We start from the raw sequence: 14,836 nt of genomic DNA, 5'->3' as shown, positions 1-14,836 counted from the left end.
GGAGTGGGCTTCAAGAAGTGTGCCCCTCAGAGAAACCCGGAAATCCACCATGAGCAAGATGGGGCTCCCTCTGTGCTCACTGAGACCACGCTCAGACAAGATGACTGGGTAGAAAGAGTAAGGAGAGGCTCACTGTATCCCAGCATGCTTGACCAGAAAGTGTAATGAGATTTAGGATTCACTGAACAAGTTTCAGATTGTGGTAACAACACCCTAGTCGCCATGGACAAAGTCTACAGTCTGGGGCTAGCACTGTCACTCAGCCATGTGTGTGTCTAGCCTGCACAAAGCACTGGCCCCTCAAAAAAGCAGGCCTGTAATGCCAGCACTCGGGCGGTGGCAACAGAAGGATCTATAACTCAAGGGCATCAGTATCCAGCCAATAGGTACGCAGAACTTTTTAAACCATGGATCATGACTGCACAGATGGTCTCACAACCAAAAGGCTTGCCTGTAAGAGCTGCGACGACAGCAAACGGCTTCTGAACACACGGTTGCCACCATAAATCCACATGAAATCCAACACATAGGGAATCTGGGTGTTTCTGGCCACACTCGCCATGGGGCACAACGCCAGCTCTCCACTGTCCAGGTTCTGAAACAACAGCCTCAGTACTGGCACTGCCCGCACCAACCTGGCATGAGATGCCAGGGAAAGCTACCTGGACTCAGAGTCCAGACTATCAGACTGTGCAATCCATACATTTTGATGGTACTTACAAAATCCTAATAGTTTAAGCCAGTGTGCCAGCCCACGTCTTTGATCCCAGTACTCAGGAGGCAGAGGCAGGCAGAGCTCTGGGAAATTCAAGACCATCCTGGTCTACAGAGCAAGTCCCAGGGCACCTAAAGCTATACAGTGAGACACTGTCTAGAAAATAAAATAAAATACAAATGAATAAACAGAACACACCACCATAACAGTTTAATTATGGAAAACAAAACTTTTCTCTAATGGCCGTCCTTAGCACAGAAGGATCGCTTCACTGCCTCTGCATTGGACTTGGCTCAAAAGGATCACTTCACTGTGTCTGCACTGGGCTGTGTCTAGCACGGCAGGATCGCTTCACTGCGCCTCTGTATTGGACTTAGCACGGAAGGATCGCTTCACTGTGTCTCCACGTTGACTGTGCTGCAGTGTTCGAGTTTAAAATTGCTATTCGACTTGCTGACTTGCATTTCATAAAAAAAAAATCATTAAATGAATTTTGGCTTGGGATTAGATAGAATACCCAATAATTTCTGAAATGACTCTGAATATACTTCTACCATTTATATTATGTATTTATGCAAAGTGGCATTCTCAGTACTGAGGACTCTAAAATTAAAATGTCAGTCAACTCTGAAAATGATGAATCTGCAGTTTCAAATAGGCAGCCAAGTTCTAATTCTTTATGTATATATCCATTTCATCAGCACTGAGAATAAGTGACTAAGCATTCAACCCTGAAAGTGAGTCCTCCATCAAGCCCTCCAGCTCAGAGAACATGGAGGAAGAGGGGACAGAAAGGCTCTAAGGGCCAGCAGATGGGCAAGGGGACGATGGAATATTGGATATGAGATGGCTGTGCTCACACACTCACAGTAGCCTTGCACAAGACAAGACCTGCACAAGAAGTCACCATCCACGAGGCTCTGCACCCCTGGTCAGAACCCTGATAGCTGAGTATTACTGGGGATGGGGAGTCATTTTCTTTGCTGCTGTAGCCAGGGGTCAGGGCTCCAGGGCTCCAGGGCTCCAGCAAATTACACAATCATGTGGGCAACCCTAATGAAACTCAGTGAGTCACACACAAAAAATGTGGAGTATTGGGGAGCAGGAACAATTTGCAAGAACTGGTTCTCTCCTTTTACAGTGTGGATCCTGGGGACTGAACTCAGGTTGGCAGCAAATGTTTTTAGCCACTGTGAGCTACTTCACCCACCCAAACACATACACACCCAAACACACACCCAAACACACACATCTTAAGACTTCAAGGCAGGAAAGGGTGTTGTTGATGAAGGGGTTCAGTGGGACTGGTGGGGGATGAGGGAAAGAACCAAAATACATTATGCACATACAGGAAAACAACAAAGAAAGTTGAAATTAAAGAATTGCTTTCAAAATACATTTCTCATGATTTATTATCAGCACGTGTTTGGTCTGCATTCCTATTTCAAATACTTATGATCCTGCATCATGGAAATTTGTGTGTCGGGGGTAAAAGTGAGGGAGGCAAGTGGAAGGAATGGGGAAAAGCCTGGTCTAGAGCACCATGGCACAGGCGCGTCTACGGAAGCCTGCAGGCAAGCCTACCTTCCTCTAAACACCCCCCCCATATTAACCGGAACCAGACAACCCCACTCCGAACAGCTGACCCCAACTCTGTATCCACAGGGAAGTTCCGCACAGGAAACGTCCTGAGATTAGTGTTGCCATCCCAACAGGCAACCACAAATCCTCCCCGAAACACGTCTATAGACTCACCCCTCAGTGTTCCCACAGAAAACAGAAACTCAACCATTTGTGCCCAGGTGAGCACAACTAGATGGTAAAATAACCACAACGAACCAAAACCCACCTCATTGTGGTGCTGTGGGAATTCATTCTGCCAATAGCTTTGGGGTCCGGGCCTTCGGGCATGGCCTTGTGTGCTGCCTGAGCACGGATGAACCAGAGCGAGAGAGCAGGGCGTGAGCGAGTGCAGGATTGCTGGTCAGCGGTGGCACTAGCCTTACTCTGTGTCAGTGAGTTTGTCTTTTTCCTTGCACCCCTTAATAAATTGGTTAATATATTTTTGTGGGTCTCGCTTCATTGTGGGCTTTGTTTTTTTTTTTTTTAACTGGGGGAGGGGAGTAAAGAGCTTGAGAAATGGTCTCATTCATTGCCTGGACAGACCTCAAACTCATGGTGATTCTCCTGCCTCAGCTTCTTTCCCTCCCACGCACAGGCTGTACCACTACACCTGGACAAATGATGATGATGATGGTAATAATAATAATAATAAAAATTTTAATCAAGTTCCCCTTGACCTAAGACCATCCTCCAAGCAAGCATTAATCCCTTCCTTAGACAAGGTGGCCAACCGAGGCTTAAAATTACACTTGAGAAAGCAGGCAAAATTGTTGCCTTTTATTAAGATAATTTAAAAAATCCCCAAACTTTATTGTTTCAATAAAAGCTGTTCTTAAATTGTGTTTTATTTACCTATCTCGACGGCACATTTAGGCAGGCGACTTGCATTTACGTGTAAGCACCCAAAAGGCAATTATCTGTGAAAAATCCCGAAGACAAATGGCACCAGGCTTAATACACAGGAGCACCATCGCCGGGTAGCAGAAAAGAGGACGGTGGAGCAGAGGGACGGTAAATCTCAGGGAGTTCATGCAGCGTTACTCTCCAGGAGCTCGTCAAGAGCACACTGGGTGTAATAGAGTCCCCCCGAGACATGCCCCTTAGGAAAGGAGATATTAATCACTCATGGCTCCCTGCAACTTTTCAGCCTGGGCACTTTACACCCCAAAATCTCTGGAGCGGGGTATGAAGCAGTGTGCCTCTCGCCCAGCAACTTGGGAGAGGAAATTAAAGTTGTTGGTGGTTTTTTGTCTTAACTAGTCAAGTTGGTATGCTATACTGTAAGGTTTGAGTTGGTTTGAAGATACACAGGAAAGGCGTGAGGGCCTGAGTTTTGATCCCGAGCACCCACGGAGCCAGGACGACACAGCCATACTAGTTAGGATGCAAGTGGGGAGCCCACAGGCCTCAACCCTGCACAGAGAACCACAGGCAGCTAAGGGGTGCCGAGAGCAGGAGAAACAGTCTTCCCCAGGACAGCCCACCGACTAGAAACCAAACAGCCAGGTCAGAAAACACGTCTACAAGCAATGTCATACAGGCTGAGCGTGTTGTCATTTTTAAGTGTGTGTGTGTGTGTGTAAAACAATTAGTGAAAAAGAGTCATGAATTTGAAAGGGAGAAAGCAGTGTTACATAGGAGGGCTCAAAGGAAGAAAGGAGAGGGAGAAATGATGTAACTACACATTCTCAAAAAATAAAATATTTTTTAAATAGTAACCCCAGCACCAGGGAGGGAGAGACAGGGGCTCCCCGGGGCTCACTGGCCAGCTGTTCTTGTTGAACGTGAATTTTGGCTTCAGTGAGAGACTCTGTCTCAAAAACAAGGTAAAGGAATTAGATGTGGGGCTACAGGTCGAGGCGCCTGCTGCCAAGTCTGGTGGCCTGAATCTGACTGATCCTTGGGACCACGTGGTGTAAGGAGACACCAACTCCCAAAAGCCGCCCTCAGACCTCCACATCACACATGATCCCCCACTCAACATAAGTAAGTGTAATTTTAAAAACAAGGTGGAAAATGCCTGGCATTGACCTCTGGCCTCTAGCCTACACGCATGCACACATACACACATGCACACACAGATGTGTGAATTTCATGTGGGCACCACCAATCAACCCCTTCAACCTGTGGTCATAGCACATACACACACCCTGCCATTTGGCTATGGAAAAGACACAGATGGAGACACAGAAGCAGGACCATGAGGGGCTGACTCCTCTAATCAGCCAGGTACCCCACCAACCCAGGAGCCCAGCTGAGGAAGCAGCCACCCAGCATGCATCATGAATCAGAATTTAATTCAAATAAAGGAGAGAAAGCAGCAAGTTCCCAAAGGCTATTAAACTTTAAACACTTCCAGCCATATCAAGTAAAACCAGACCAGAGGGACAAGAATAGAAGCCGTACAGGAATCGGCGAGAAATCAGGAATTACCAAATGTCATCAGGGATTTGGTGTCAGGACTTTCACATGAAGGATATAATGAGAAGGAGGTTGATGGTGGGCCCTGGGTGGAGAGTCTCCCTGTAGACACAGAGACTAACTTGACCTATCTAAGCAAATTTTGTTTACAGTCCACATGCAGAAGAGAACCCAGATCCCAGTCAATCACCTTGGGTCTATTTTTTTCTTTTCCTTCTTCTTCCTTTTCTCTCTTTTTAAAAAAACTTTATTTTCATTTTCTGTGTGCAATGCCTGCAAGTATGAACATTTATGAAGTTCCCATGGATGCCAGAAGAGGGCATCAGATCCTCTGGGACAGGAGTTACAGGCAGTTGTGAGCCACAGTGTGGGTGCTGGGAACTAAACCCACGTCCTCTTTAAGGGCCACACTTATGCTTAATTACTGAGCCCTATCTTGGTCCCCCCTTTAAAAAGGGAGCTCCGTGTACCAAGAAGCTAAAACTGTACAGCTGAGAATAACGTCCTCTGTATCCTGAGCACTGGGGCTAAAGGTGTGCATACCCCACTCAGTTTATGGGGTGCTGGGAATTGAACCTGGGCTTCCTGCATGCTAAGCCAGCACTCTACACACTGAGCTACAACCTAGTTCCTGGTTCCACATTTCTTTTTTTTTTTTAATATTTATTTATTTATTATGTATACAATATTCTGTCTGCGTGTATGCCTGAAGGCCAGAAGAGGGCACCAGGCCTCATTACAGATGGTTGTGAGCCACCATGTGGTTGCTGGGAATTGAACTCAGGACCTTTGGAAGAGCAGACAATGCTCTTAACCTCTGAGCCCTCTCTCCAGCCCTCTACATTTCTTAAAATGTTTACAAATTTAAATTTTAATCATTGAATAATGACATCTTTAAATATATAATTTATTAGATAATACACAGTGTGAAAATTCAGAGATTCAAAGGGAAGTCTAATTACCTGAAGTTTAACCCCAAGTCCTAGATTCCCCTCAGTCGCTGTCATTAGCTTTTTGGGCATCTTTCCAGAGAGTATATGCATGGAGTGTGTACATGTGAGCATATGGACATGTCTGTTCTTGCTTGATGGATCGCTTCCATAGTGGTCCACCTGCCCCATCCATTGTTTTGAACACTTTCATCAATTTCAATAAGTTTTTGCTTGTCTAAAACTATTTTTTAAAGGATGTCTTCTGATTGTTTAGAGACTCAGTTGTCTTCTGGAAATGTCCCCTCTGCAAGCTGTGCACTTCCAGGCTGGGGCGGAGCATCAGCTGCTGCTCCTGCTGCAATGGTGAAATGCCCTGATACTTAGGGGAGACCGAATCAGTGCTGACTCGCAGCGGGAGGGCACAGTCAATCAAGGCAAGGAAGCGGAGGCGTCAGCAGCTTGAAGCAGCTGCTCACAGGGCAGGCACAATCAGAGGATACACATCCCTGCTCAGCTCCCTTCTCCACTTACACAGTCCAGGACCCAGCCAAGGAATGGTGCTGCCCACAGTGGGCGGGTCTTGCCCTCACCACAGGTGTATCCAGAGGCTCAGTTCCCACTCCTAGGTGATTTTAGATCCGCCAAGTTGCTAACTAATGCTAATCATCACAAGTAGTCTGGTGCTGGCTGTTTTCCTGGGAAAATGTCTCAGAGTCCTATCTAGTAATCACCACCCTCTACCCTGTCAGCTGAGTGCCCCTCTGGAAACGAACTCAGAACACAACAGGCGGACCGACACAATCCTATGTGATCCTCACAGCCCACAGTTCCATGTTCCAAATGGACTATTCTCTTTCGGCGGACCCAGTGTGCTAAACTGGGAACTGAGGCTAAGGAAGATTAAACCCAAAGGACCCAGGTTCAATACCCAGCACCCACATGGCAGCTCACAACATCTGTTACTCTAATTCCAGGGAATTCAATGACCTCTTTGGGCCTCCATGGGCGGCAGACATGCACATGGTACACATGCAAACAAAACTATCACACGCAATAAATAGAAAGTAAGGAGAGGAGGAGGGAGGAGGGGGAGGGAGGGAGGGAGGGAGGGAGGGAGGGAGGGAGGGAGGGAGGGAGGGAGGGAGAAAGAAAGGAGGAAAGAAGATGACGACAGCCACCACCACCACCACAGGGTGATGCCCTAGCTTTAGAAAACAGTGTGCTTGGGGTATGCGTACTAAAAAATAAAACACACAAACACATACAGCCATTCACAGCTATGTTATTCCTAAAAGTCAACAAGTGAAAGCAGGGACTAGGAAGACAGCTTAGTGGGTGCATTTTGTTTTAATGTTATACCTGATTTTTTTACTGCCTAGAGAAACTGTTCTCTGTATACAAAAGAAATCCTCATACTTGATGTAACACTGACCACTTAATATTTAGGAAAATGGGTAATTTTAAGGTTTGTTTTTGAAGAACACGGGTCCACCAATATCATAACTAACACTAAGGTTCCTGATACAATACTAACGCTGTTCTTAATGGCGGAGGGAAGAGGGCAAAGCCCACATTCACAGAGTGACTAGCACACTAGATTAGATCCACCTGTCATGAGTCACTACAGCATCAGGTGTGATTTCTGTTAGGACACACAGTGAAGAACGCTGTGACCCTGGTAAGTGCTGTGGCTCTGGGGTCAGGAGGCATCACAGTACAGGGGCCTTGAGAACAGCACAGACGAGGTCAGGAGGACAGCTTGACTGTGTAAGGACAGCATGGACGGAGCAAGGTGGCATCAGAGAACAAGGTGCTGGGGACCACGAACCTAGAAAGCCCACTGCAGAGGACCATGCCAGAAGGGGAGAAGCCAGGTGCAAACAGAGGGGCAGCCAATAACAAGACCTCATCTTATGAAGTTAAGGACCACTAAGGGATGCCGGAACCAGGGAAGAACACACTGGGAAGCCATCCCCCACTCCTGCAGAGGTTTGCCCCATGCATGACTTCAGGGTGTGAGACGTCATGCCACAAGACAGAAGTGGTTCACGCCTCAAGTAAGAAAGATGCACTTCCTGTCACACAGACAAGGTAACTGCAGGAATGAAGGCAATCAAGATCTTGATGCCACAGCCTCTAAAACCATAGCTCACATCAAGGAGAGAGGAAGGATGGGGGAAGGAGGGAGGGGGAGAGCAGAAGGAGGGATGGAGGAAGGGAGGGAGAAAGAAGAAAGATCCCTTTTCCCTTTTTAAAGGGAAAGCACATAGGTATTACATAATTCAAGGGATTAAATAGACACTGAGAGATTCCTTCCCTAGAAATGATTAAGAACAACGGAAACTTTAACCAGCTTTGTCCCACAGGACTTTCCGAGAACACGGAATTGCAGGTACTGCCAAGCACACAGCCAGCAGTCCGCTGTGGCCACTGAGTACTTGAAAGAGGCTAAGTGTGTATATGTTGTATGCACTCATTATCTTCAAGTGTGTGCATGTGCTGTGTGCACACACGTGTGAAGGTACACATGCCCATGTGCACACTCAGAGGCCAGAGGAAGGTGTCGGCATTCCCCTCTGTCACTCACCGCCACCTTTCTCCTTTGAGACAGGGTCTCTCTGAACCAGGACCTTGCACTTATTCCTCTAGTTGGCGGCCAGAGAGCCCCAGTGATTAATCCGCCTGCTCTGTTATCAGCAGCTTAGCCAGGATTCCTGAAAGGACCCAGAGAACCTCTGCCCTGAAATCAAATTGTCCTTCAGAGTCCAAATCCTCCCCTTCTCTCCAGCATTCATTAAATTTGCAAAATTCAAGGCTTGATATCTACTCCACTTCCCACTCCTGAAACTAAGTATAAATAAACTGGTAATTTAAACACAACCATAAACTGTAAACTCACTAGAAGAAAACATGGTCTCAGATTTTTGGCAAAAGAGAAGCCCTTACTAAACACATCGCAAAACCAAGACACAAATGTGGAAATCTTTATAAATTAAACCATAAAAAAGTTAAATGTTCCACTTAGCAAAAAAAAAAAAATTTACTCAAGCTCAAAAGGCAGCAAGGTGTGGGGAGGCATGCCTATAGTCCTAGCTCAGAAGGCTGAAGCAGGACTGTGAGTTCGAGGTCAGCCTGCGCTATACAGTGAGACCTTGTCTCAAAAAGTAATAGAAATTCAATACGCAAATGTCCTACTAGGAGAAAATGTCTAAGAGTAGAAATAACAGATAAAAAATATCCTCACAAATGAAGAGCAATTGCAAACCAGGAAGGGCAATGAACTTGACAGAGAAATGAAGTAGCAGCTTACATGCAAGAGCGACTAGAGAACGGGATGGAGCTCTGTGGAGGGCGAGGACTGGGCACGGACACGGTCCTCAGTTTGCTCAGGGCACATCTGAAGGCATACTGAGTCACAGGTCTGTCCGATAAAATGAAATTGTGCCCGTTTTGACCTGTGGCACCCAAAACGGAACGCTTGTCACTGTTAACGTTTTTTTTTTTTTAAGATTTATTTATTATGTATACAATGTGCCTCCTGCATGTATACCTCCATGCCAGAAGAGGGCACCAGATCTCACTTCAGATGGTTGTCAGCCATCATGTGGTTGCTGGGAATTGAACTCAGGACCTCTGGAAGAGCAGCCAGTGCTCTTAACCTCTGAGCCATCTCTCCAGCCCATTGTTAATGTTTCTAAGTGGGGAAACCAAACTGTTACACGCTCCATTGGTGCAATCATTATGTATGCCCGAGAATGTGAATGTGGGGTGCGTGTGTGTTTGAGTGTGTGTGTGTGTGTGTGTGTGTGTGTGTGTGTGTGCTGACCCTGGTGTCCTTCTCTGTCACTCTCCACCTTGTTTCCTAGAGGCAGAGATCAGCAAGCCCCAGACATCCTCCTGTCTCTGCCTGCCACAAGGCTGGGATTATAGAATCTGCGTGGCTTTTCTTTTAGTTTGGCCCTGGGATCTGAACTCAGGTCCTCACGCTTATACAGCGAAAGCTCATGACCACTCAGCCATCTCTCCAACCTTTACAGCACCCATTTTTTTTTTAGAAGATCATTTAGTAATGTCTATAAATTCAAGGGACAGTAGGGCATGGTGGCACAAGCTGTTAGCCCCTGTAACTGGGAATTCAAGGACAGCCAGGGCTACCTGAGACTATCCTCAAAAATTCATGAAAATGGAAGGAAGAAAGGAAGGAAGGGGGAGAGGGGAAGGAAAGGAAGGGAAGTAGGGAAGAAGGGAGGGAGGTAGGGAAGAAGGGAGGGAGGGAAGGAGGGAGGGAGAGATAGAGGGAGGATGAATGGAAAATTCAGACAACTTAATAAAGCAATGGTATCCATTTTTCAGCATCACTCAGCCCCATAAAAAGATTAAAGCTGATCCACATGCCAGATATGGAGAGATCTCCAAAATATATTAATAGGTGAAAAAAACAAATGATTCTATTCTTATAAAGCCAGATATAGATACAGGGACAGATAGATACACACATCAAACAAAACACATTAGCACTTACCTGAATTTATCAGTGCTCACAAAAGACCAACCCACTACAAACAGTTGTCTCTGGTAAGCATATCTGGCAATGGGTTCGGATTGAACCTTTCTATTTTATGTTCATCTATTTCATGAAAACAAAAAGTGGAGAGCTGGGAATATGGTTCAGCAGGTCAAGGGCTCACCTCATATGGACAAGATGCTGAGTTTTGTCCCCAGCACCACATAAACCAGCCATAGAGGCAGACCCCTGTAATCCCAGTACTCGAGAGATCCGTCACAAGTCCAAGGCTAGCCTGGCCTACATCGTGTAGACAGGCTCAGAAGTCCTTGGCTACACAGCAAATGAGACTCAACAAAAAGAAGCAAAAGAGGAGGAGGAACACAAGGGGAAAAACAAACTGCACTGTCTGGGCATTTATTAACACTGAGGAAATGGCCAGACATTCCCTCTCTGATTCCTGGAAAACGGTCAGAGAGGAAATGACTCAGGACAGGCCAAGAGGGTGATTGTTCAAAGCAAGCAAGTAGAGGAAAAGTGTTTCCTTCCACAGATAACATAAACTCGGTGGAAGAAATCATTCCCAACTGTATTCAGAGCCAGAGCGAAGTATAAAGCCAACTATGGTGGCTCTCACCTACGAACCAGCACCCAGGAGGCTGAGACAAGAGATTTGTTATGAATCCAAGGCTAGCCTGGGCTATCAGTGAGACTTCTGGTCCCACTAAGGGTGTAGGGGCAACACCGAGAAACCTAAACTACTAAAACATTTCAAGGAGCCATTGGCTAAGAGACAAGCAGGTTACAGCTTATGGAAGGACTGGAAGCTTGAAGCGTGGGATAGGGGGTATAGCTCAGTAGAAAAGCACTTGCCTACTGAGTGAAAGGCCTTGGGTTCAATCCCCAGCACTACAACATAAGAATAAAGTTTGACATGTAGCCCTTTCTGTCAGATACATAGAACACAGAGAAACACAGCCATTAGTTGCAACCAAGTCTGAACTAATGAGAAGGCCTCTTCATGTTCATTGTAACTAACATGCATTGTTCTGCATAAAATGCATCTGGCAGTGGCAGCCTGCATGTTAGTGATTGGCCAGGCTCCAGGATGAGCCATAAAAGTGCCCACCTTCTCTCCCTGTCACACCAAATACAAGATCCCCCTAAGATTCTGAGAGCAAAATCAGTCAAACATGCCAAATTTCTGAGAACAGTTTATACGCTTAGAAAGCAGGAGTTCCCTGCGAGTAGCTAATTGATGTCAGGTCTTGGTTCCGACACCATCGAGTCTTTCTGAACAGTACCTCAGGGTGCTCTGCAGTGAAATCTCCCACTCAAGCGTTTCTCCAGGCCAATTAGCGGCTATCCGCACTGACAAGAGTAAGCACCTAATGCCCACAGAGCCAAGCCCTGGCCCCTGCGTGCCTCTGCCTTCTGTCACCGGGAACAGCCATTGCTTTGACATGACTTTGAACTGAAAGGCAGCAAGGCAGAGATGAATTCTATGACATTGGGTAACTTTAAAGTAAGTTGAGGGGATGGGGAGATGGCTCTATGGATAAAGAGCTTGCTGCACAGATACAAAGATCTGAATTTGGATCCCCAGCCACCATGTAAAATTCCAGAAGTGACACCAGCCTGTAACCCCCCACAACTAGGGGAGTGGAGTCAGGAAGCTTCCTGGAGCTCACTGACCAGTCAGCCAGGCCCAAATGATGAGAGATTGGGTTCAGTAAGAGAGCCTGTCTCAAAATCGAAGACACCCAAACCCAACACCAACCTCTGGCTTCAATGTGCAAAATTGTGCACACACACGCACATGTGCGCAGACATGAACATGAACACACAATTAAGATGCAATATATTTTCACACACCCCCATCCCTGAAATAAATGGGCTCCCGTCACCCAGGTGACTCAGAAGCCCCCTCACACCTTCCCAGGCGACTGGGAAGCCCCCTTCTTCCTCTGCTTACCCACCTTGGAACTGGTCTCCATGTGGTATTTGGCACACGCTCGAAGCTGAGTCACCCAGAACTGTCTCTCCTTCGCATCCGCAGCTGAAACAGAGAAGAGGGAGAGAGGAAGACTTGCGGAGATTGTCGCCAAGCACAGCAACTGACTTGGATGCCCACCTCCAGGGGATAGAGACCTGGAGAGTGAGAGGCAGGAGGAGGGAAGAGTAAACATGGAGAACATTCTGACAGCCTGACCGAGCACAAAGAACCAAATGACATTCAGACACCACACAGTAAAAAAATGTCTTCCAAAATGCCAGTCACAGTAACTAATGATTAGGCCCTTCTGTCTCTGCCTCTTCTGGAAAACTCAGTGTGTATTTAATAAGGCAGAAGCAGGACGGCACAAGCATTGTTTGTAAATGCCTCTCTACCTTGTGTGGCTAATAAAAGTCCTCCAGAGCCCGCTGTTATACGGAAGCATTTGCAAAGATTTGTGCAGTGTGCAACGACTGAGCCAAAACGCCAACCTCAGTTCTCTCCCAGAAACACAAGGCTAGGTATGGTAATTTTAATATAATTGGCCCCCATAATCTTATAGTAGTTGGCATTACTAGGAGGTGTGACTTTGTAGGAGTGTATGGCCTTGTGGGAGGAAGTGTGTCACTGTAGGGGCGGGCTTTGAGGTTCCCTATGCTCAGGATGCTGCCCAGTGTCTCAGTTGACTTCTGTTGTCTACAAGATGTAGGACTCAGTTACTTCTCCAGCACCACGTCTGCCTGCACGCTGCCATGCTCCCCACCATGATGATAATGAACTGAGCCTCTGAAACTGTAAGTGAGCCACCCAGTTAAATGTTTCCTTTATAAGAGTTGCTGTGGCCATGCTGTCGCTTCAGAGCAACAAAAAACCCAAGACAATAACAATAGCAATAATAATAATAATACAGTTGTGCTGGGCATGGTGGCATATACCTGCATTCCTAGCATGCAGAAGGCTGGGGCAAAAGGATCTAGAGTTCAAGGCCAACGAGGCTTAAGGGATCCAGTTCTATGCCAGTGTGGCTGGAGTGTAGAGCAAGACTTTATCTTTTTTAAAAAAGGGTTAGAAGCGGGTAGCGCTAGGGAGATAGCCCAGTTGGTAAAACACTTGTATAAGGATGAGGACTTGGGTTCAGAGTCTGAGCACCCATGTAGAAAGCCAGGCACTGTGGTACATCTCTGTAGCCCCAGTCCTGGGAAGCGGAGACAGGAGGATGCCTGGGACTTGCAAGACAGTCAGCCTAGTTGAATTGGTGAGCTCCAGGTTCAAAGAGAGACTTTATCTCAAAAAACAAGGTGGTTGGGGGCTGGAGAGATGGCTCAGTGGTTAAGAGCATTGCCTGCTCTTCCAAAGGTCCTGAGTTCAATTCCCGGCAACCACATGGTGGCTCACAACCATCTGTAATGAGGTCTGGTGCCCTCTTCTGGCCTGCAGACATACAGACAGACAGAATATTGTATGCATAATAAATAAATAAAATATAAAAAAAGGTGGTGAATGATTGAGAAATATAGCCAGTGCTGACTTCTGACCTTCACACACATGTGCACAAACACACATACACATACACATGTGTGCACGCATACACGCGCACACACACACATGTGCGCACACACATACAATGTAAAGAGGAGAGAGAGAGGAGAGATAAGAGCACAAGATAATCATGATCACACGTCCATCAACACCCACTTCTCAAATAATGCACATAATCATTCTTAAATGTCATGGACATACAAATTCCAAACACATCTAAATCATCAATGTAACTGCAATTAACTACTTACCAGTGCTAGAAAACTGGCTGCAAACACTAACTATGCAAAACAGAAACTTATTCCCATGGAAATTATACCTGTCTACAAAGATGAGCTCAAGTGTCATTTGTCAAAGCTCAGCCCCAGCTTGATCTTCCATGTAAAGAAATCCAGAGTTAGGGCTGGAGAGACACTCAGTTCCCAGCACCCACAAGGTGGCTCAGACCTGTCTGTGCCAAGAAACCCAACTCCATCGTGTTCAGGGAATGAGAAGCAGACCGTGAGAGCCTCATCGGTCAGACACAGCGAAGTAGTAACATGCAGAAAACTATCCTGTCAATTTGGAAGCTGATAAAGTTCAGCCAAACTTGTGCTGGAGTCATGCAGAGTTTAACAATAATTTCAAATCTGCTATTAAAACTGCTCTTTAAAAACCTGAACAGGGCTGGAAAGATGACTCAGCAGTTAAGAGCACACACTGCTCTTGCAAAGGACCCTAATTTGGCTCCCAACACCCACACTAGGCAGCTCTCAAATGCTTGTAAATCCAGCTCCAGGAGCATCTGATGCCCTCTTCTGGCCTCCTCAGGTACTGCACTCACATGCACAAACCCACACACAGATATACATACAATTTAAAAATAAAATCTTTTTTTTTAACTGAAGCTTAATAATCCAGAGAATAGGAACAACTCAACAAGTTGGGATGGCTCAACTATGGAATGAGTTGGCTTTGTGTCTCTATCAACCACACATGTGGAGGGGAAATACCGTTAAATTGTCCCTTCTGTGATCTCTGCAGTGACAATTTATTAAGCAATAAATGGCCAAGCAACACCAAAGACCACATAAATATAGTCAGCTGGAAGGCATACGGTGGGAATC

General features: G+C 46.3%; 1 protein-coding gene across 2 annotated transcripts in view; it reads right to left on the bottom strand.

The window, feature by feature from the left end:
- Positions 1-14,836, bottom strand: part of Osbpl10 (oxysterol binding protein like 10) — a 229,427-nt gene that overhangs the window by 134,544 nt on the left and 80,047 nt on the right. For both annotated transcript variants that reach the window (XM_050126557.1, XM_050126559.1), the window contains exon 3: positions 12,175-12,254. In XM_050126557.1, the coding sequence (XP_049982514.1) occupies positions 12,175-12,254 (80 nt within the window). The remainder of the gene's footprint in view (positions 1-12,174; positions 12,255-14,836) is intronic.

Source organism: Alexandromys fortis, unplaced genomic scaffold (genome assembly GCF_014885135.2).
Source record: "Alexandromys fortis isolate MF-2015 unplaced genomic scaffold, M_Fortis_MF-2015_v1.1 scaffold_269, whole genome shotgun sequence".
Lineage (NCBI taxonomy): Eukaryota > Metazoa > Chordata > Mammalia > Rodentia > Cricetidae > Alexandromys > Alexandromys fortis.
Note: the sequence above shows the minus strand (reverse complement) of the source record. Positions and strands in the feature narration are given on the sequence as shown.